This window comes from Macaca nemestrina, chromosome 13 (assembly GCF_043159975.1).
Source record: "Macaca nemestrina isolate mMacNem1 chromosome 13, mMacNem.hap1, whole genome shotgun sequence".
Taxonomy (NCBI): domain Eukaryota; kingdom Metazoa; phylum Chordata; class Mammalia; order Primates; family Cercopithecidae; genus Macaca; species Macaca nemestrina.
Window position 1 is genome coordinate 65,292,036 of NC_092137.1, and position 22,602 is coordinate 65,314,637.

The window sequence follows — 22,602 nt, forward strand, 5'->3', positions numbered from 1 at the left end:
CTCCAAACCCTCCTCTACAGAAAGGGAGTCATTTCATTGGAAAAATTATTGTAATTGTCCTCAAATCTGAGAGTTGGTTCGAAATCTGGAACTGCCTGACCTCAAATGCCACAACTTAGAATTGCAGACCTGCTAAAACCAGCTCTCTTTTTTAATTGTTAAAACAATTTTCTTACTGATGTAATAAATTACATAATAAATGTGCATAGTTTGGGGGTACATGTGATAATGTAATACATTCATATAATTTGTAAAGGTCAAATCAGCATACTTGTGATGTCCATCACCTTAAACATTTGTCCTTTCTTTGTGATAGAAATATTATAATTATTCTAGCTATTTTGAAATGTACAGTAAATTATTGTAAAATATAGTCACCCTACTGAACTATCAAACACTAGGTCTATTTCTTCTATCGACCTGTACATTTGTATCCATTAATCAACTACTCTTTGTCCCCTTTCCCCCCTACCCTTCCTGGCCTCTAGTAACCACCAATCTACTCTTTGTCTTCATGAGATCCACATTTTTAGCTCCCACATATGAGAACATGTGATATTAAAACCAACTTTCAAATAATAATTGAATTCTCTGGTTTCATTGAATCTTGACCAATTCCAATTAGGACTTGGGACATTATCAAAAAGCGTGAGTTGACAGCCCCAAGGTCAACACCAGGTGTTAGCCATCCAGCTCATAGAATCCTAGTAGGTCAGTAACAGAGCCAGCACTAAATTCCCCAAATCGTCTCTCTCCCCCAGCTTTCAGCTGTACCCACTGCACCCAGCTTCAATAAATCAAGTCCCAGGAGACAGTAGTGATATTCAGAAGTCTTGGCCGGGTGCAGTGGCTCACACCTGTAATAATAACACTTTGGGAGACTGAGTTGAGAGAATCACTTGAGCCCAGAAGTTCGAGACTGGTTTGGGCAATACAGGGAGATCCCATCTCTCTACAAAATCAATAAATAAACCTAGCCTGGCATGGTGGCGCATGCCGTGGTCCCAGCTACTCAGGAGGCTGAGGGAAGAGGATTGCTTAGACCCTGGAGATCAAGGCTGCAGTGTTTGCGCCACTGCACTTCAGCCTGGATGACCCTGTCTCCAAAAAAATAAATAAAAACAGTCGTCTTATTGTCTGTGGAATTAAAATAACATTTTAAGAGGAAGACACTCCAGATAGTGAGCCTAGAATGATCTCCAAGATATTCCATTAATATAATAATAGTTGTTGGTTTTCATTTGCCAGACACAGCCTAAGTACTTTACATACATTAACGTATTTATTCTTCATAGCAGCTTTACATATTAGCTACTGTTACTATCTCCGTTTTATAAATGAGGAACTGAGTCACGAAGAGGTTAAGTAATTTACCTAGGTTAAGTAACTTACCTAGACTCCCACAACTAGGAAGTAGTGAAAGTCAGGCTCCAAAGCCAGGGCTCCCTAATTACTATTATTGCTGCTCCTCTATAAGTGATATCTATCAACATAAACAAAAGCGCCCTATACGGTGAAGATTGTCCTCACAATGAAAAGTTGGAAGAAAGGCTGGGCGTGGTGACTCACGCCTGTAAACCCAGCACTTTGGAAGGCTGAGGCAGGCGGATCACCTGAGGTTGAGAGTTCGAGACCAGCCTGACCAACATGGAGAAACCCCTTCTCTACTAAAAATACAAAATTAGCTGGGCGTGGTGGCGCATGCCTGTAATCCCAGCTACTGGGGAGGCTGAGGCAGGAGAATCGCTTGAACCCAGGAGGCGGAGGTTGTGGTGAGTCGAGATCGCCCCATTGCACTCCAGCCTGGGAAACAAGACCAAAACTCTGTCAAAAAAGAAAGAAAGAAAAGTTGGAAGAAAATGAAAAGCTACCCCATCACAATTTTTATGATATATATGAATCCATGGCTTTTGGTACATTTCATGTGAATCACACCAGCCACCTAGGTATCTCCAGTTATGGAAATTAGAAAAGTATTTAGAAAGAAATTTGTGATGATTTTGAGTACCCATCATTTGCCAGACACTTGGGCTAGGGCCCAGCCTTTGCGCTCAAGCTATTAAGAGCTAGGGAACACCAACGATTATTTCATAACGTGTGTTGGTGGGATAAAATGTTTGTCTGATATATGCTTGCAGTAAGGAGATTCAGCATTGCCTGAAAAAATTAAGAATACAGTATGTCTATGCATTTTAAGTCAGTGATTTAGGAAAGAGTATCCTGAAAAAGTTCATGTTGATCATGAAAACCTTCTGTGAAGTTTATCGGTTATGAGGTCACTGTAAGAGCCTCACAACAAAACTCTGGACATTTAGGAGTCAAAGTTACAGTCACTGATTTGTTATCTGAAGGAATTTTTTTTTTGCGGGGGCGCCAGTGTCTCGCTCTGTCGCCCAGGCTGGAGTACAATGGCATGATCTCAGCTCACTGCAACTTCTGCCTCCTGGGTTCAAGTGATTCTCCTGCCTCAGCCTCCCAAGTAGCTGGGATTACAGGCACCTGCCACCATGCCCAGCTAATTTTTGTGTTTTTAGCAGAGACAGGGTTTCACCATGTTGGCCAGGCTGGTCTCAAACTCCTGACTTCAGGTGATCCACTGGCCTTGGCCTCCCAAAGTGCTGGGATTACAGGTGTGAGCCGCCGTGCCCAGCCTGAAGGAACTTTTGACTAACCAGCTCTTCTTTTAAAAGCAACCCTGTGAGGTGGCTGTCCAACCCCTACTTGAATATATCCCCATGACAGGGAGCCCATTACCTTCCACTTTAACCTATGCCATTTTTGAGCAGCTTTCAGAGTTAACAGCTAGATGAAATTTTTGCTTCTTGGCTTTCTGTGTCCTCAGACTACATCTCCCCTTAAGTTTCCTACCCCTTTATTTGCAGAGTTGCTAACGGTTAAATAAAATATGAGCCTTTTCTCATTCTGGGCACAGTATTTCAGTCTGGTGGGGACACCAAGCAAATACATCTTTAATTCTCACTCATCTGTTGTAAACTTGTTCTATCCTCTTTGATCCTGCAGATCCCCATAGGCACTGAGATCGAAGGGATGAACATTTTAGGATTGGTCCTGTTTGCTCTGGTGTTAGGAGTGGCCTTAAAGAAACTAGGCTCCGAAGGAGAAGACCTCATCCGTTTCTTCAATTCCCTCAATGAGGCGACGATGGTGCTGGTGTCCTGGATTATGTGGTGAGTGCTGCCCTGCCGTCTACTGTCTCTCTCCTTCCTCCTGCCATCCAGAGAAGAGTCCACCTTGCTGTTCTAGGTGCCTATGTGGGGCCACCTGGCACAATGCTGTGTATGTGGTTGATGCACCACAGGCCAGGTTTGGTACAGGGGATGATAGAAGTGGAGACAGTTTCTCCTCTTGTCCAGGACCTCAGAGAGCCAGGCATGCACCACAGTTACCAGTCATTTCCTCAGTGTCCACACTGACCCCTTGGTGTTTCCATCACCGGGATCCGTTTATGGGTTCCTACCACCAGCCAGTTCATGTGGGTTGCCCTTGTCATCTTGTGGGGCAGTGAATTCCATTAGTTTGCTATCTGTTGTGTGAAATAAGGTTCACTTATCTGAAAATGATAGACTTCAAGCTTCAAAGGGACCCTTTACTATGGTAGTTCACAGCATGGAGGACGAGGACAAGTCCATCTTCACCCCATGCATATATAAGTTGGAATGCTCTTCTTTTATGCAGGCTTTTTTTTGAAACAGAGTTTTGCTCTTGTTGCCCAGGCTGGAGTGCAGTGGCACGATCTCGGCTCCCTGCAACCTCCTCCTTCTGGGTTCAGGCGATTCTCCTGCCTCAGCCTCCCGAAAAGCTGGGATTACAGGCATCTGCCACCACACCCAGCTAATTTTTTTTATTTTTAGTAGAGACGGGGTTTCACCACGTTGGCCAAGCTGGTCTCAAACTCCTGACCTTAGGTGATCCACCCGCCTTAGCCTCCCAAAGTGCTGGGATTACAGGTGTGAGCCACTGCGCCTGGCCCTTTTATGTAGGCTTTTAATTTGTAAGTGTTTCTTTGTGTGATATCAATGAAAGCATGATTGTTAAGTAACAATTCTTAGATTGATTCTTGGCTAAAAGGTAAAAATTTGACCAGCTCCCTCAAAGCAACTTCTCAGAAATCACACCAATTCCAGTATCAATCTCTCATAAGCTTTATCCTGCTGTTTTACCCAAACTAGACCTCTGTGGCTTCTACTTAAATTTTTTTTTTTTTTTTTTTTTTTTTTTTTTTTTTTTTTTGAGACAGAGCCTCTCTCTGTTGCCTAGGCTGGAGTGCAGTGATGTGATCTCGGTTCACTGCAACCTCTGCCTCCTGGGTTCAAGTGATTCTCCTGCCTCAGCCTCCCAAGTAGCTGGGATTACAGGCACCCGCCACCAAGCCCGGCTAATTTTTGTATTTTTGGTAGAGACAGGGTTTCACCATGTTGGCCAGGCTGGTCTCTAACTCCTGACCTCAGGCAATCTGCCTGCCTTGGCCTCCCAAAGTGCTGGGATTACAGGCGTGAGCCACTGCACCCAGCTGCTTCTACTTAATTGTTAAGAACTAGTTTCTCCTTCCATGCACAAAGCATTTTCCTTATTTTCAACCCTTAAAGATCCCAGAACTTCTCTCTGTCAGATAGTGCTGGGTGACAGCTGGACTGATTTTAGGAGAAGTTTGAAATGGAATGGGAGGCTACGTTTAGACCCCCTACCAGTGATGTTTCTCTTGTTCAATCTGAAAATTCCAGAGCCTGACTCTATCATTGCCAATGCCATTTTATGTGATTGTTGTTCTAGGGAGAGAACTGACATTTTCAGAAAAGAAAATGTGTTTAGATGTCAAGTTCTTTTCTTGGCTTTTTTTAAGTCTAAAATATTAATATTTTCCAAAGTTTAGACTAAAAAAAAGAAATTGGGGCAGGCGCAGTGGCTCATGCCTGTAATCCCAGCACTTTGGGAGGCCAAGGCCGGAGTATTGCTTGATCTCAGGAGTTCAAAACCAGCCTGGGCAACAAAGTGAGGCCCTATCTCTACAAAATATAAACAACTAAATTAAATTTAAAAGTAAAAATAGAAACTGTATTAGTCTGTTCTCACACTGCTATAAAGAAATACCTGAAACTGGGTAATTTATAAAGAAGAGAGATTTAATTGGCTCACAGTTCCACAGGCTATACAGAAAGTATGGCTGGGGAGGCCTCAGGAAACTTACAAGCATGGCAGAAGGTGAAGGGGAAGCAGGCAGGTCTTCACATGGCCAGAGTAGGAGGAAGAAAGACGGGGAAGTCGAGGGATTACAATTCGATATCAGATTTGGGTGAGGACACAAATCCAAACCATATCACTGATACTCCTATGTTAGGACATTTGCTTTTTGTTTTGTTTTTGTTTTGTTTTGTTTGTTTTTGAGATGGAGTTTCACTCTTGTTGCCCAGGCTGCAGTGCAATGGCACAATCTCAGCTCACCGCAACCTCTGCCTCCCAGGTTCAAGCGATTCTCCTGCCACAGCCTCCCAAGTAACTGGGATTATAGGCATGTGCCACCACGCCTGGCTAATGTTGTATTTTTAGTAGACACAGGGTTTCTCCATGTTGGTCAGGCTGGTCTCAAACTCCCAACCTCAGGTGATCTGCCCACCTCAGCCTCCCAAAGTGCTAGGATTACAGGCGTGAGCCACCGCACCCGGCTGGACATTTGCTTTTATTCTGGAAACCAATTTAGTCTTTCCTTCAATTTGATGTACCAGTCACATAAGCAGGTATTCAGTAAGGCAGATCCTGCTGAATGTCTAACTGCAGCAAGAGAGCGAGAGACCTGTTGCTCAGAAATGTATATTACACAGAATTGAAGTTTAAAATGCCTTAACTAGTTAAGGGATCTCAACCAAGTGTGGGAGACATTGTCAGTATTACCACTTTCTTCATGAAGTCTTTCCTTTACTAATTACCCACTCCAAAACCCTAGTACCTGTCTACCCTACACTATTCACAGAAATAACTTTCAGATGTATTAAATCCAGAGTCAGCCAACTTTGCAAGCCACATGTTCTCTATTGCAACTACCCAACTCTGCCACTGTAGGAGAGAAGTACCTATTCACAATTCGTAAATGAAAGAGCATGACTATGTTCCAATAAAACTTTATTTACAAAAACTCACACTGCTAACTCCTGGATTAAACTATTCAGGGAGGAAGGAAGAAAAGAACAAAAGAAAGAGAGGAGTCTTCTGAAAATATTAGAAGAAAATATAGAGGCAGGAAAAGTCTTCCTAAACAAGATATAAAAAGCAAAAGCCATAAAAAGCTGCTAAACTTAACCACATCAAAATATAAAAAGTCTGCATGCAAAAGATAATTCGAACAAAGTTAAAAGTCAAGACATTCATTTCTAAAAACTGATATATATATTTGCATCCTGTATATATAGAAAAAAAGAGTTCTGATTACTGAAAAAGAAAAATCACTGAACAAACTATCAGAAAATGGACAAAGTATATGAAATATCAGAAAATGGACAAAGTATGTGAAACCTGATGACCAGTAAATGTTTTAAGGGATGCTCAACCTCATTAGAAACAGGGAAATGAAAATTTGGTTTTATCGGGCATTGATAACAGTGAGGGTGAGGTTTCTCAACCATGACACTATTGACATTTTGGGCTGATCAGTCTTTGTGGGAGGCTGTCTCGTGACTGTAGGATGTTTAGCACTATCCTGGCCCCCACCTGCTTGATGCCACTAGCACCATGCCCCGAAAGTTGTGACAACCAAACTGTCTTCCAAACAAAATCATCCCTGCATAAGAACCACTGTTGCAGAGGAAAGATTATTCTCCTGGACTGCTGGTGGGAATGTGATATGGAATAACCACTTTGGAGAACAATAGGGCAGTATCTACTGAAATTTAAAATGTACACATCCCATAACTCAGCAGTTCACTTCTTAGCATCTCTACCTAGAGAACAAAGGCATGTGGGCACCACGAAGCATGTTTGCAGTGTTGTTTGTAATGACAAACCTGGGAACAACTTAAACGTCCACCAACAGGATGATGATAAAGTAACCTATGGTATTTCCATTCTGAAGACAATATTTAAAGACAATGAGGTAAAGGTGGAAACAACCCAAGTGTCCATTAGTGGATGAATGGACAAACAAAGTGAGATACAGACATACAATAGAATATTATTCAGCCTCAGAAAGGAGTACAATTCTAACTCATGCTCCAATGTGGATGAAGTCCGAAGACATCATACTAAGTGGAATAACCCAGACACAAAAGGACAAATACTGTATGATTCTACCTTTGTGTACCTAGAATAGTCAAATTCAGAGAGATAGGAAGTAGAATGGTGATTCTCAGGAGCTGAGAGGAGGGGAAAATAGGCCATTATGTTTAATGATTTCAAAGTTTGGGATGATGGAAAAGTTCTGGATTTGGATAGTGATGATAGTTGCACAAGAATGTGAATGAGCTTCATGCCACTGAACTCTACACTTAAAAATGATTAAGATGGTAAATTTTATGTTATGTATATTTTACCACAATAAAAAATGAATGGGGTAGATTTCCATGTATTGATATGAAGAGATTTCAAAGATATAATATAGGGTGAAAAAGAAATAAACACACAGATTTAAATACATACCTATGTATCTAATTGCATAGGAGGTAGGAGTGGTTATTTGAGGAGGGTCCTGATTGAGGATGGTACTTAAAGAGGATTTTGGTGTCATCTATGTTTTAATTTTTTGAAAGGAGAATGTATTCATGTATTACTATCGGGTTTTTAATTAATAATTACTGCTTAGAATATCTCTAGAAAGAAAACTCAAGAAACCAGTGACATTGTCTCCAGGGAGGGGAAATCTGGGTGCTTGGGAGACAGATGAGACGGAGATTTCACTCTATTCACTCTTTTGTATCCCTTGAAATTTGAACTATGTGAAATTATTACCTACACAATTAAAATTTACAAATAAAGTCAGCAGTTAGAAAGTTCTTCCTGAATTTATATTAATTCAAAACAACTGACTTTTGTTCTTTGTAGCTCCCACAGTCCATTCCTTCCCATCCTGCCTTTAAAAAACTCTCACGCTCCAGGCGTGTTCCCAGAGTGTCATTGTTAATGACTTTTTCCCACGGAATCATGTTGTCTAAGCCACAAAGACTTTAAAACTTCACAGAAGTCCTAGCTTTGGCTCAATTTTGTATCACAGCCACTCTGTGAAATAGGTGTTAGTCTTTTGTGTTTCTAAGTTCTCAGAACAAGCCTGAGCAAAGCCAAAAGTCAGGCTCACAATCCTGGAGGCTTTGATCTCGATTTCCTTGCCTTTCCTCCTGGGAATCCCTGTGACTGGTAGCATCCTACTGCATCCAAGGGGAAAGACGTCTGGGTTCTGGTCCTGACTCCGTTACCCTTGGTAAGTGGTCATCCTCATTTTACCCAGTCTCACGGCCTGTAAAATGGGGATGGTATAACCCTGACCGTTTCGGTTCCTCGGGGTTATCCCAGGGAGAGATGAAGATGGCCTGGTTGAAAGTCCCTGTCTTCTGCATCAGGAAGGGCCTGCATCTCTCACCCCGGCCTTATCCCCTACTGATGAGTACCCTGTGCTTGTGCCCTAGGTACGTACCTGTGGGCATCATGTTCCTTGTTGGAAGCAAGATTGTGGAAATGAAAGACATCATCGTGCTGGTGACCAGCCTGGGGAAATACATCTTCGCATCTATATTGGGCCATGTTATTCACGGAGGAATTGTTCTGCCACTTATTTATTTTGTTTTCACACGAAAAAACCCATTCAGATTCCTCCTGGGCCTCCTCGCCCCATTTGCGACAGCATTTGCTACCTGCTCCAGGTGAGTGGGTTTTGGGTCTCTTCACTGCTCTGAGCCATATCAACATGGAAGCAGGTGAGCCCAGTGGTAGATGCACAACCAGTGTCTTGATATACTTCAATTCCTGGAAAACTCTAAATCGGTCTTCTGTTATTTATTTATTTATTTTCTTTTTTAAGAGACAATATCTTCCCATGATTGCCCAGGCTGGTCTCAAACGCCTGGGCTCAAGTGATCCTCTCACCTCGGCCTCCCGAGTAGCTGGGATTACAGGCATGCACAGTCACACCGAGCCTCACGTGATTTCTTAAAATGACCAGCCCCACAGCTTTTCTGTATTCCCCTGGGGTGGGTTTTTGTTTCATTTACTATTCTACTGAAGTGACCTCATTCTCTTCTCCCTCTTATGCCTTAGAGGTCAGCAGATCATTAGTTAGCCCAGCTGCCAGTCCCTCACCCTAATTAGGAAGACCTTTGCCTCAGTAAAAGAAGGCAGCCCACCTAACTCAAAATGCATTGCAGGGAAGTTTCTAGAATGGTTCCTGCCCAATTCTCCCTTTCTGGATGTATGAATTAGAAAACGAGTCTTGAGGCACTGTGGTGAGGGATGTATGCTCAGCCCTCTAGGAGACCACAATAGTGTGGGATTATCTAATTTAGCACAAGAGATGCATCCTGTCATTCACTGGAAAACCTTCAAAAAAAACACACTGGGTTTTCCACATATGTAAAAATTTTCAAAGGATGGCAGCACGTCGTTTCATACACACATTTAGTTTTGCCTCTACTGCTCATTTCCTCCCAATCTGGATGGCTATTTATATAACAAGGAAGTGGGAGTAAAAAAAAAAAAAAAAAAAATTAGGGAAGGAAGTTCCTCTGGCCTAGACAAAAAACCTCTTTCTCAGCTGCACCAACTAACCTCTGCAGAGCCTGCAGAGCCAGCTAGAGGGAGCAGGTGCTGTTCTTATGGTTATCTACTTAGTTATTCTTTCCAAACTCGCCGAGCCATTTCTGGTTTTTGGCCTAAAAGAAAAAAAAAAATGATAGTTTACCATTTACTTTTGGGAGGGGAGCACTCAAGAGAGGAGGTGCACATGTAAATAGTTGTTTGTTCTCTTGGGAATGTTTTACACCAGGAAGCAATATGCACTTAAGAAACTTGGAACACGTGAATCCAAGTAAATAATAGAACAGGTAAATGAAGGCAGTCATATTTTAAGTATTTCGGGAGTTGCCAAAGCCTCGTGTTGTGACAGAAGTTTTAAAGTGATTCTGTTTTTTCCCTTATTTCATGAGAAGAAAGCCAGAAACGAAGATGGTGCTAATTGTTCTGTTCTGGGGCCTGAGACAAGACACATGTTAGCCTGCCTGGGACTGTTGTCATGTCTGGTGGTTTGTTTTTCCCATTTCTAGCTCAGCGACCCTTCCCTCGATGATGAAGTGCATTGAAGAGAACAATGGTGTGGACAAGAGGATCAGCCGGTTTATTCTCCCCATCGGGGCCACCGTCAACATGGACGGAGCAGCCATCTTCCAGTGTGTGGCCGCGGTGTTCATTGCACAACTCAACAACGTAGAGCTCAACGCAGGACAGATTTTCACCATTCTGTAAGTTCCTCATTCTTTCCCTGGTCCAAAACTGAAGGTTTTTCTTGTGATTTCCTTTGAAAAACCAATCTCACCACGACTTGGTGTCTCGCTAGTAAAATGAGGACAGTGGGGATTCGTTACTTGAAGAGCGTATGTTGACTCTTAAGGGCATAGCCAGCAGCGCCTATGGTGGGATGGTTTTTAGTTTCCAGTCACATTGCAGCTGCATGGTCTGCATTTCTCTGTGTCCACTCCATGCTCTATGTTAATGGCTGGCCCTGCTCTGCTGTCCCTTAGAGTGACCGCCACAGCGTCCAGTGTTGGAGCAGCAGGTGTGCCAGCTGGAGGGGTCCTCACCATTGCCATTATCCTGGAGGCCATTGGGCTGCCTACTCATGACCTGTCTCTGATCCTGGCTGTGGACTGGATTGTGTAAGTAACAAGTCCCAAGAACACCAAAACGAGTCTGCACTGAGTTCTCTGGGAGCTTGACACTGCTGGGCCTGGGGCATGCAGAGAAACTTCAGATACACTCCAGCCTTCTGAAGGAGCCTGCAGTGGAGCTGGCACAGCAAGATTTAGAGCTAGGAAAAATTAAACAATATGAGAGTCACATGCCCGTGAACATCCAGGAATGACCATGAGATGTCATTACCAAGAACTTGCTTATAGCATCCAGTAAAGTAGGGGTCCACAGCTGAGGCCCTCAGTACAGGCCCAGGGGACACGAGGGTCTACGGAGTTGTTGACTGCATTGGAGTAATAAGTCGATGGAGCAGTGATCCTTTGGGAATGATTGTCCCTGGCCAGGAAAATTCCAAGGAGCTATTTCTGTGAGGGGAGAGAGGATGAACCATGCCGATGTGAGTGACCTGGGCTCGGGCTCGGGCTCAGCAGAGGAGGAGGCAGGGACGAAGGTGTGATCCAGACCACATCTCTGGGGCCGCTGTGAAGACACAAAACAGTTTCTGTGCGTGGATTCCTTGAGTCACGTGATACCTTTTGCAGGCATGAACAGTATCTGTTTTATAGGGAAGGTTGGCTGAGGTACTAAAGTTGAGACAGAAGAGCCTGTGGGTAAGAAAAAGAGCCCTGGAGCCCAGGTGCCTGGACTGAAATCCCAGCTTTGCTATCTATAGTTGTGTAATGTCCACTGTGTATGCTTTGGTCTGCTCATCTGTAAAATGGGAATGATCATAGCAGCCACACCAGGGTTGTGGGGAAGATTGAGCGAGTTAGCACAGGAACAGCACACAGAATAATGAGCATGTGGTAAAACATTCAATTCATGTCAGCAAGGAGAGACACTCCAGAGGTTCGTCACAGGCAGGGCCTGGCACTGGGCTCGTGGACTGGCCTGCTGTAGTGGGGAATGGTAGTTTTTCCAACTTGAAGGAGCTTCTCAGGGCAATGAGGGTGAAATCTGCAAAAGAGACCTGCATTGCCCAGACACCTCATCAGAGGGAACTTTGTGCCTGAGCTGGCCAGCTGGACAGGACCAGAGCTGACAGAAGCCCCCTCTCCTTCCTCACCCAGCCACCTCCTGTGCATGGAGAAGAGGCATCCAAGAGGTGCTTGGCCAGGAACAGGGAAATAGGGCACCAGGCCAGCTGCCCAGCAGAGACCTGAAGTCACACAGCCCGCCAGCCACCCCATCCCCTCTGATTCTGCAGACAGCAGGACCACACTCTGCGGGGAGTCAGCTCCCCAGTGCCCTCAGGGAAGATCACATTTTCCCCTCTCTTCAAAATGTTCACAATACTTCCTCTGAGCTCCAGGGACAGGGGAATGGTATTGGTTAATCTATAGCACAACAAGCTAGCTTCTGAAAAGGACAGTGATATTTTCTCTGAGGTAGTATTTATATTTGCCGACGGGAGCGGAACACATATGAAGATTAACATCCACAGTAAAGCAGCGTTGACATGAGAAAAAGAAGGGAAGCTCCCACAGTGTATTATTCAGTGGAAGAAAAGCTAGACACAAAACTGTATCTACACTATTATCCCAATATGTTTGTTTATTTGTTTACTTATAAACGGTCTTACTGTGTAGTCCAGGCTGAGTGCGATGGTGTCATCATAGCTCACTGAAGCTTTGAACTCCTGGACTCAAGCAATCCCCCCACCTCAGCCTCCTGAGTAGCTAGGATTACAGGCACACACTACCATGCCCAGCTAATTTGTTTATTTTTTGTAGAGACAGGATCTCACTATGTTGCCCAGGCTGGTCTCAAACTCCTGGCCTTAAACAGTCCTCCCACCTCAGCCTCCCAAATTGCTGGGATTACAGGCATGAGCAACTGTATCTGGCTTATGTGTGATTTTTAATGATGGTATCTAATACATATAAAATACGTGTATAGAAAGGTGACCGGAAGGAAATAGATTAAAATGTGCACACAGATTCACTCAGTTGTGGACTAGGGGTGAGTGGCTTGTTTGCTTCTTTATGCTCTTTTTTATTCTTTCTATAAAAATAAAAACTGTTTAAAGAAAATCAGTTTAGAACAAGGTAAAGCCTATGCCTTAGAAGCATGCTCTCCAGGAAGCAACAGGGCCGCTCACAATCATGACTTTCCCTCGGCATCCAGGCTGCCTGTGACAGGACCCGATCCCCTAGCAGTAGATGTAATAGCTGCCTCTTCTTTTCCCGCCAGGGACCGGACCACCACGGTGGTGAATGTGGAAGGGGATGCCCTGGGTGCAGGCATTCTCCACCACCTGAATCAGAAGGCCACGAAGAAGGGCGAGCAGGAACTGACTGAGGTGAAAGTGGAAGCCATCCCCAACTGCAAGTCTGAGGAGGAGACGTCGCCCCTGGTGACACACCAGAACCCCGCTGGCCCCGTGGCCAATGCCCCAGAACTGGAATCCAAGGAGTCGGTTCTGTGATGGGGCTGGGCTTTGGGCTTGCCTGCCAGCAGTGATGTCCCACCCTGTTCACCCAGCTACCAGTCATGGACACAGGGCACTGCCCTTGCCAACTTTTACTCTCCCAAGCAATGCTTTGGCCCAGTTGCTGGCCTGAGGCTTACCTCTCAGCACTGGCATTGGGCTCCCCAGCTGGAACTGGTTACCAAGGACAAGGACACTCTGACATTCGGCTTGATCCACGTCCAGGTGCAACTGTGTGTACACCAGGGATCTGTTTGGAAACAACCCCTTGAGCTGCCAGGCTCAAGAAATCATGGACTCACAGGGTCCTGTGGTTATGCCTGGGAAAAATGTAGATGTATTTCACTGTCCCCGGTCAGCTCTGCATCAGATGTTTTCTGAGCAAACCAAGGGAGTTTATGGTCATCTGTTGCATTGCCTCGAGTTGTAGTCATTGAAAAAATGCTCAAATTCTTAGCCATGGCTGGACTTTGCTGAGCTGGGACTCAGGTGTTTAAAGAGTCTGTGCTATAGCGAGGTGTGGGTAGCTTCTGATCCCTGGGTTCTGGGAGACTGCAGGTGCTCCACAATGTCAAGTTAGAAATACTCCAGGTGGGTGTTAGCACTGTGGGCGTCTCTGGTCCACAGCCTTAGGTAAACAACTTAGATTCTGAGGTCAAAGGAAAAAGGAGAGGGGGCGAAGAGGGGCACAGCTTTCTCTAATCTAATCAGGACAGGACAGGTTTCACACACAATTGTCCCAGTTCTCATCCCAGCCCTGGGGCACTTTTCTGCTTCCTTCTGGAGGCCTGGGCCTCTGACAACACTGTAGCTTTTTCTCCATTCACTCTGATTTGGCAACAGGCCAGAGAGGGGCCTCCTTCACTGGGGAGGTGTGATGTAGTCATCACATTCAGGATGCTTGTTGATTTCTCATCTATTATTTGAATTCAACTGGACACTCTGTAAAATGCTGCGCTGCAGCAAATACAAAACGACCACCACCCCAGAGAAAACCATGTACTAATTGGAGTGGGGTACCCCCATTTGCAGGTTCCCAGGTCCCCTGGCTTTGGCTGACTTCAAAATATAGATCCCTTTCTTGCCAGTACATCCAAGTTTAATATTATCAGCAAAATGGTCCCTGTTTTTCCAATTATCTGCTGACGCGGTTCTAAGCTAAGTGAGGGGGAAGATCTGAGAGCCTGCTGTTTGTGGCTGTTGACGCATAGTCGTGATGTAACAGGTCCTGGGGCCTCACTTTACCCCATTTGTAAAATGGGGCTAATGTCACCTGCCTCTTACCTACCTCAGAGGGATTTGGTGAGGCAAACTGTTAATCTGTGAAGACGACCATTTCACGTCTTGGATATCAAGTGCTAACCCAGTATGCTCTTCTTTTTTATGTAAGGGACAGCTTTCTCCATGGAGTCCTTCTGCTGGTCAGGATAGCGTTTCTGAGCAGGGCTTTGTTCTCTATGTGCGTTAGGACTTTTATCATGCCCTCGTTCTATGTGTAGTTACTTGATAGCATCAGACACAGCCTCTTCCTAATGTCCTTCAAGTTTTCATGAACTAGCGACCCCACCTTCCACCACAGTTCTGGGCACCTGATTTTGCTGTGAACCCCAGACCCAGGCACTGTTTCTGCCACCCTGTAACAGGCCATTAACGCTCCCCAGTGTTCAGCCTCCTTCATTCCCTTGTTTTCCCTGTTGCTATGTGTCACCTGGGCCCTACAGCAGGGGCACACGCTTATGGATGTGTGTACCATTGAGATGAGAATGGGCAGATGGAATGGAGACCATCGAGCCACACCCCCTTCTTAAAATTGGGGACATGAGCCTGAGCAGAAGGGGTGAAGAAGAGCCATGGGACACAGAGTTGACCCAGCCAGGGGGAAAACCCAGCTCTCTTTAAACCAGCTAAGCCATTCCAGTCTCCTGTGAAGCCAGGAGGGACCAGGAACCATGCAGAGGAAACTGGAAACTTTTCTCCGCTGGGTAGAGCATGTTGCTGATACTCTTCTGTTTTCAAGGGAAACAATCACATTGTTTGATTCCAAATGGCAAATGAACACTCACTATTTTTCAGGCTTCAGTAAATCTTTTTTCTTCTTTCATATATATATATATATACACACACACACACACGTATATCTATACACACATATGTGTGTTATGTGTATGTGTTGTATATATGTGTATGTGTATATATAGTTTTAGCTCCAAGCCAAGCAAGTTTGTGTTTGGATAGAGGTGAACTTAACTATTAACTACAAGTTGAACGTCTTTGGTATCTTGATTTTCCCATTTCTAAAGATGAATTTCACAAAGCCATAAAGCGTGAAATTAGAGCTGGACTTAGGACTCACTGGCTGACCATCCTGTGTCGTGGCCTGGCCCTGCAGTAAGAAGCGTGTCTCAGTCTGGAGAAGGGTGCTTTCGAGGAGTGTGCAGGTGGCCGTTCCCCTTGGAAGCGAGAAGAGAGAATGTGCCTTGTATCGTCCTGGTTTTCAGTCCACAGAGTCGGTAGACCAAGGGTTACCTGACTGGGGAAAATCTCACATCTCCTTGTCCGAAAACATTTCCCCTGCTGTTCTCTTTCTAACATGTTGTCATAAATCTGTTCAGATACTGTTTATCTGACTGTTTTGTATGTGTGACAATTGCCTTAAAACATAGCACAGTCCTCAGAAATGAATACAGTGTTTCCACCAGAATCTGCAGTTCCTTTATTCCCTTCTCGTGTGTTGAAGCGGCACTTGCTGATGGAGGAGCTGTTGCTCTTCTAGGAGATGGGCTTTGGGTGACTAAAGGGATTTGTTTTCCTTGCTCCTTTCATCAGGCACGAGCCCCTGAGGCAGGGCAGGCATGCTCAGGGGGCAGCGCTACTGCTGGAGCTGCTGTCGCTGATCCTTCTGCGGCCACCAGATTGCAACTGGGAAGTGTCAAGCTGCTCAGGGGCTTCCCAGACCACACCAGCAGGGCTCTTGCAAAAAGTGTGTGGTTTTGCTACATACTTCCATAAAGTTATGTCTTGTCAGAACAACTAGGTCAACAAGCCTTAACTAAGCAACTGCTGTAAGGCAAGCATCAAGTAGGAACAACAGGAAGAATTTGCCCCAGGCCCTAGGATTCTGGGAAAGTCCTTGAAAGAGAGCAGTTGCCCATGCCTCTACTATGGCACCACCACACCTAGCCCATGCTTTTATATAATCTTGTTTTCAATGACACCACATTCCAGCAACATTAGGGAATCTAGACACCTCTTATAATAGGATTATCCTGCAAACAGAGTGGAAGCCTCTGAAGAAACAGATCCCCTCTCTGACCTGAACATTTCCAGCTCTTCATATAATACAGGAACCAGTTTTCATTTCTGGGCAAGCCCCAAAGGATGAGGAGTTCACACCAATCAGGGGCCTGATGGGGCCTGTTAGGAGTAACAATTTGGATTCTTACCCTGAAATGTGGTTGCCTTGATTCTCTGTTGTGAAGAGTGTTTGGAGGTTGGGATTAGTACTTGGTGAGTCAGTTTTCTGATGTAACCAAACCAAGATGAGCAAATCTACACTCTCAAACCATCTCTTCCCTGGGGATCAGAAGGAGTGCTGATCTGATGAGCCACTTGAACCTGCTCACAGGAACTGTAAATCGTGTCTGAATAGCACAGACAATGTAGCAGGCAGGACCACAGGCTGTCTGGGTTCCACTCCCAGCTCTGCTGTTTGCTTGCTGCACGACCCTGGGCATGATAACCTCTCCATGCCACAGTCTCATATTTAAAATGGGGAGACCGAGTGCAGTGGCTCACACCTGTCATCCCAGCACTTTGGGAGGCCAAGGCAGGAGGACTGATTGAGGCCAAGAGTTTGAGACCAGCCTGGGAAGCAAAACAAGACCCTGTCACTATAAAAATTTTAAAAATTAGCTGCACGCCTATAGTCCCAGCTATTCCACAGGCTGGGGTAGGAGGATCACTTGAACCTGGAGGTCAAAGCTGCAGCAAGCCCATGATCATGCCACTGCAGTCTAGACTGGGTGACAGAGTGAGAGTCTGTTTCAAAAAATACATATTCTTTTTAAAAAGTGTTTTCTTAAAAAAAGAAGAGCCTTAGCTGGGCACATTGGCTCACATCTATAATCCCAGCACTTTGGGAGGCCAAGGTGGGAGGCTCACTTGAGGTCAAGAGTTTGAGAGCAGCCTGGCCAACATGATTAAACCCCATCTTTACTAAAAATACAAAAATGTAGCCAGGTGGGGTGGTGCGTGCCTGTAATCCCAGCTACTTGGGAGGAGAATCGCTGGAACCCGGGAGGCAGAGGTCTCAAAAAAAAAAAAAAAAAAAAAAAAAAAAAGGCCTTTTACCCAAACATGTGTAACTGATGAAGTTCAACATTGTAAGTTAAAGTGTGGTCTGGATCTAGGAAACTGATTCTGTTTACATTGGCAGGGCTGCCTCAGCATGCAGTTCCACCACCATTCATCTATTCTGTGCGAATGGAGCTTGCAGGAGTTGTGCAGTAGGTAGCCTTCATGGCTATAATGTGACAGCCCTGAACTGTGCGGGTGAGTTGCAGTTAAAAGCTTTGACTCTCAACTCAAACATAAAGCATGTTGAATCTGTCTTCCCTATAAATTGTTTCCCTTTTAATAGTTATGGTCTAATCAGTTTCAAAGCAATAGGGCTGCAGTCTAGAGGAACTTCCTTAATCAGCTTCATTAGTCATGATTTTTCCATTTGTGGTGTTCCTCTAACAAAGCATCTGTGTTTGTGGCTACGCGCTTTGTAGTATTAATGAACCCTTTCTCTCTCTAGTCCTCAGAGCACCCTGGGTTGGCTAGCTGGATTGCTCACAGACCTTCCTCACCTCCAACCAAGCACCTTTAAGAGGACCAATCTCGTGACAAAAGCATGGCCCTGAGATCTTGTGAGTGGTAGCCCACTCCATTCAGTCCTTCCAGAAACGCAGTACAACAATGGTCAGGCCTGAAAGAGCCCAGATGCCAAAAAGCACAGTGTTATAAACCCAACAAACTGATGTACAGGGGAGAAGTCAGTTTCGTAGTTTCCTTCAGGTGCGGGGAGAGGGGCCTGTGAAGTGCTAGGAATGCTCTATTTCTTGATCTGGATAGATGTTTGCTTTGTGATAATTCATTAGGTTATACACTTATGTGGTTTTGTCTTTTTGGGGATGGAGTCTTGCTCTCTCACCCAGGCTGGTGTACAAAGGTGCCATCTCGGTTCAATGCAACCTCCGCCTCTCGGGTTCAAGTAATTCTCCCTGCTCAGCCTCCCAAGGAGCTGGGATTACAGGCTTGCTCCACCACACTCGGCTAATTTTTTGTATTTTTTTAGTATAGACGGGGTTTCACCATGTTGGCCAGGGCTGGTCTTGAACTCCTAACCTCAAGTGATCTGCCTGCCTCGGCCTCCCAAAGTGCTAGGATTACAGGCCATTTATGTTTAATAAGTGTACGCTTTTACTTTTCACAAAGTGAGAAGAAAACACCAGGGGTGTAGGAGGTGGGTGGTAATTAGGGCCCAATGGAAGACCCGGTAGCGGTTACCAGTCACTTTGGATGACCATGTTTTTTCTCAGCTGTCCTGTGACCCATCAGAAATCCCCTCAGCTAACTGCACCTTGGTCATCTAGAGCAACGGTCAGCAAACTATGGCTCACAGGCCAAAGCCAGCCCATTGCCTGTTTCTGTATGGCCCATGGGCAGTGCCCCAGCATATGAGCAGCATGAGCCACAGAGGCCAAGCCTGGGTGTTTCCCTCCACCCCTGTCAGGGCCGACTTGCCCATAAGGCACAGGACTCGCAGAGCCTGAGGCCCACAATGCTTTTAGGGGTCCACAAAATTTTCTTTATTATTATTATTATTATTTTTTGAAACAAGGTGTCGCTCTGTCGCCCAGGCTGGAGTGCAGTAGCATGATCACAGCTCACTGTAGCCTCCACCTTCTGGGCTTAAGCGATTGTCCCGCCTCAGCCTCCCAAAGTGCTGGGATTACAGGCGTGAGCCACTGCTCCAGCCCCACAAAAATATTTTCATTTACTTTTAAATCAGAAAAATGTCCCCAGGATACTGGGATGACGTGAACAGGTGGCTTGACGCTCACAGCAGGGACACATGGATGATTTTCCTATTATCAATTTTTGGTCTGCAACAAAATGAGGTACTGAAACTCTGGCAAGTCTTTGCTGAGCCCTAGGATAAGCTGGGCTTGTAGGGCTCCCCAGGGGAGCAGCCCCCATTAGCAGAACCTACCCCCACCCCCCACGCCCCTACACACAGAGAAAGTGGGCATAGCAGGGCCTCTTCCTCAATAAAGTGCTAGCTGAGGAGACACTTGTCCAGGAATCCCTGATCTCACCCATTTCCACGTCACTAAAGCACACTGAAAAGCATTAGCCTGATACATACAAGATACCTGATGTATACATATCCATGGAGATTTAAGAAAGAAAGCAACCATCAACTGCTAAAATACTTCCCTGGAAGCTCGACCCTTCTATCAAAACCCAAATCCAGTCTGTCCCTAAGAGTGAGAGTCAAGGACAAGAGCACACTCATTTTTAGTAAATCTATGGCCTGCTGGGAACATGAGTCATTGCACCTGGGTACCCAGCACCACTTTATAAATATAGAAGATAGTATGAAGTGACAAATGGATGGAGAAGTTTAAAAATCTTTAGAGGACTGAATCGTTATCATTCCTTATTTCTAATGTTTTGTAGTGTTTTCCTTCAGACAAAATTCCCTGTGTTCCGTAGCAGGCCGCATGATGGGAACAGGACCATGAGAGAGTGAGCCAGCTGTGCTCCGGGGCTGACTCGGTAGTAGCCGTGTGTCCTTGGGCCGGCCACTTCCGCTTCCTGGCCTCATTTTCCTCATCTGTGAACTGCAGGGTTGGACTAGATGGTCCCTGAGTTCTAAGTCTTTTCTGCTCCACTGCCTATAGAACGTTAAGGAAAATTGAAAAGGAAGACTTTCCAAGAGGGACAGCAGAACAGGAATAACAGTCCACCATGGCATTTTTCTTGCCTGTGGTTCCCAACCTGGATGCATATTAGACTACTCTGGGAACCCTGAAAAATCCCATGCCCAGGCCATACCCCAAAGCAAATAATCAAAATTTCTGGGGGTGAGACCCAAGCACCAGTGTTTTCAAAGCTGCCCAGGGGTTTCAGCCAAGGCTGAGAACTGCCAGGTCAGCAGCAGTGTGGGCAGCCTAGGAATTCTGCATTTAACAAGCTCCTGGCAAATACTTGGGCATGTGGTGTTTGAGAATCACAGACCTAGTACCCTCAGCATCTGTGGGCACCCAGGTTCATGGTCTTTTCTGGAAAACTCCATTCTAGGTAATTCCCCAAAAGCCTCTAACTACAGTGGCCATGGATGACCTCATTTGAGGCGAAATCTGCTCTTGTTTATACCCTGTTGGCCAAGGAGGTGATATTTCCACAAACAAAACTGAAATGCAGGGCCAGGCATGGTGGCTGATGCCTGTAATCCCAGCACTTTGGGAGGCCGAGGCAGGTGGATCACCTGAGGTCAGAAGTTCAAGACCAGCCTGACCAACATAGTGAAACCCCGTCTCTACAAAAAACACAAAAATTAGCCGGGTGTGGTGTTGTGCACACCTATAGTCCCAGCTACTCAGGAGGCTGAGACAGGAGAATTGCTTGAACCCAGGAGGCGGAGGTTGCAGTGAGCCAAGATCACACCACTGTACTCCAGCCTGGGCAATAGAACGAGACTCTGTCTCAGGAAATAAATAAATAAATACATAAATAAATACATAAATACATAAATAAAAGTGCCTCTACTGGTGTCTTGCAATACAATGTCTCAAAAGCAAAAAACAAAAAAAACTGCAGTGCAATTCACACTCTGATTGTTGTAACATGGACAATTACAGAATCATCATTTCCATGTTTCACCTTGCTGCTACCTGTGGTTCCATTAAGAATCAAGAATTCTTTTTTTTTTTTTTTTTTTTTTTTGAGATGGAGTCTCGCTCTGTTGCCCAGGCTGGAGTGCAGTGGTTCAATCTCGGTTCACTGTAACCTCCACTTCCCAGGTTCAAGCGATTCTCTTGCCTCAGCCTCCTGAGTAGCTGGGACAACAGGCGTGCACCACCATGCCCAGCTAATTTTTCTATTTTTAGTAGAGACAAGATTTCACCATATTGGCCAGGCTGGTCTCAAACTCCTGACCTCATGATACTCCTGCCTTGGCCTCCCAAAGTACAGGGATTACAGGCATGAGCCACCAAGCCTGGCCAAGAATCAAGAATTCTTTAAGGAGAGACAGTATTTGAATGGGAAGCTGGCCTCCAGCCACAAATGTTACTTACTACAAAAACCTATGAGGTTATCTGAAAGCCTCAGACAATGCCTGTGGAGAGAGGAAGAAAAGCCACATTCACAAGGATAAATAGGGCAGAGTAGAAACCCTATCCACTGGTTCTCAATGTTGAAGGCTCATTAGATTCACTCACGCTAAAAACAAACAAACAAACAAAAAAAAAAAAAAAAAAACACCAGCACTCCACCCACAAAGATTCCGATTAGACTGGTTTGGGTTTGTGCCTGAATACTGGGATTTTCTTTTCTTTTCAAATTTTTATAAAGGGGAAAGTGGCCTGGTATGGTGGCTCACTCCTGTAATCCCAGCACTTTGGGAGGCCAAGGCAGTAGAATCACTTGAGCCCAGGCATTCAAAACTAGCCTGGGTAACATAGTGAGACTCTGTCGCTACAAAAAATTTTTAAAATTAGCCAGGTGTAGTAGCACATGCCTGTGGTCTCAGCTACTCGGAAGGCTGAGGTGGGATGATCATTTGAATCCAGGAGGTTAAGGCTGCAGTGACCGATATTCATGCTGCTGCACTTCAGCCTAGGAAACAGAGTGAGACCTTGCCTTAAAAAAAAAAAAAAAGCCAATACACCACTAGAGTCAGTAAGGTGGGTGGAACCCTGGGGTCCTCCAAACTTCCCTGGCCTTCTCCCCACTTTCCTCTTTATTTTTGTTTTTCTGCCATATATTGGCATTTTAAAAGAAAAAGAGCCCAGGTCGGGTGCAGTGGCTCACGCCTGTAATCCCAGCACTTTGAGGCTGAGGCGGGCGGATCATCTGAGGTCAGGAGTTCAAGACCAGCCTGGCCAACATGGTGAAGCCTCATCTCTACCAAAGATACAAAAAAAAAAATTAGCCAGGCATGGTGGCACGTGCCTGTAATCCCAGCTACTCGGGAGGCTGAGGTAGGAGAATCGCTTGAA

At 45.2% G+C, this 22,602-nt stretch overlaps 1 protein-coding gene across 1 annotated transcript in view; it reads left to right on the plus strand.

Annotated features, from left to right (window-relative positions):
- Positions 1 to 16,028, plus strand: part of LOC105465157 (solute carrier family 1 member 4) — a 35,321-nt gene extending 19,293 nt beyond the window's left edge. The window contains exons 4-8 of the mRNA XM_011713431.3: positions 3,022 to 3,188; positions 8,625 to 8,858; positions 10,254 to 10,448; positions 10,728 to 10,862; positions 13,090 to 16,028. Coding sequence (XP_011711733.2) covers positions 3,022 to 3,188; positions 8,625 to 8,858; positions 10,254 to 10,448; positions 10,728 to 10,862; positions 13,090 to 13,324 — 966 coding nt within the window. The 3' untranslated portion in view covers positions 13,325 to 16,028. The remainder of the gene's footprint in view (positions 1 to 3,021; positions 3,189 to 8,624; positions 8,859 to 10,253; positions 10,449 to 10,727; positions 10,863 to 13,089) is intronic.
- The last annotated feature ends 6,574 nt before the right edge of the window (positions 16,029 to 22,602 follow it).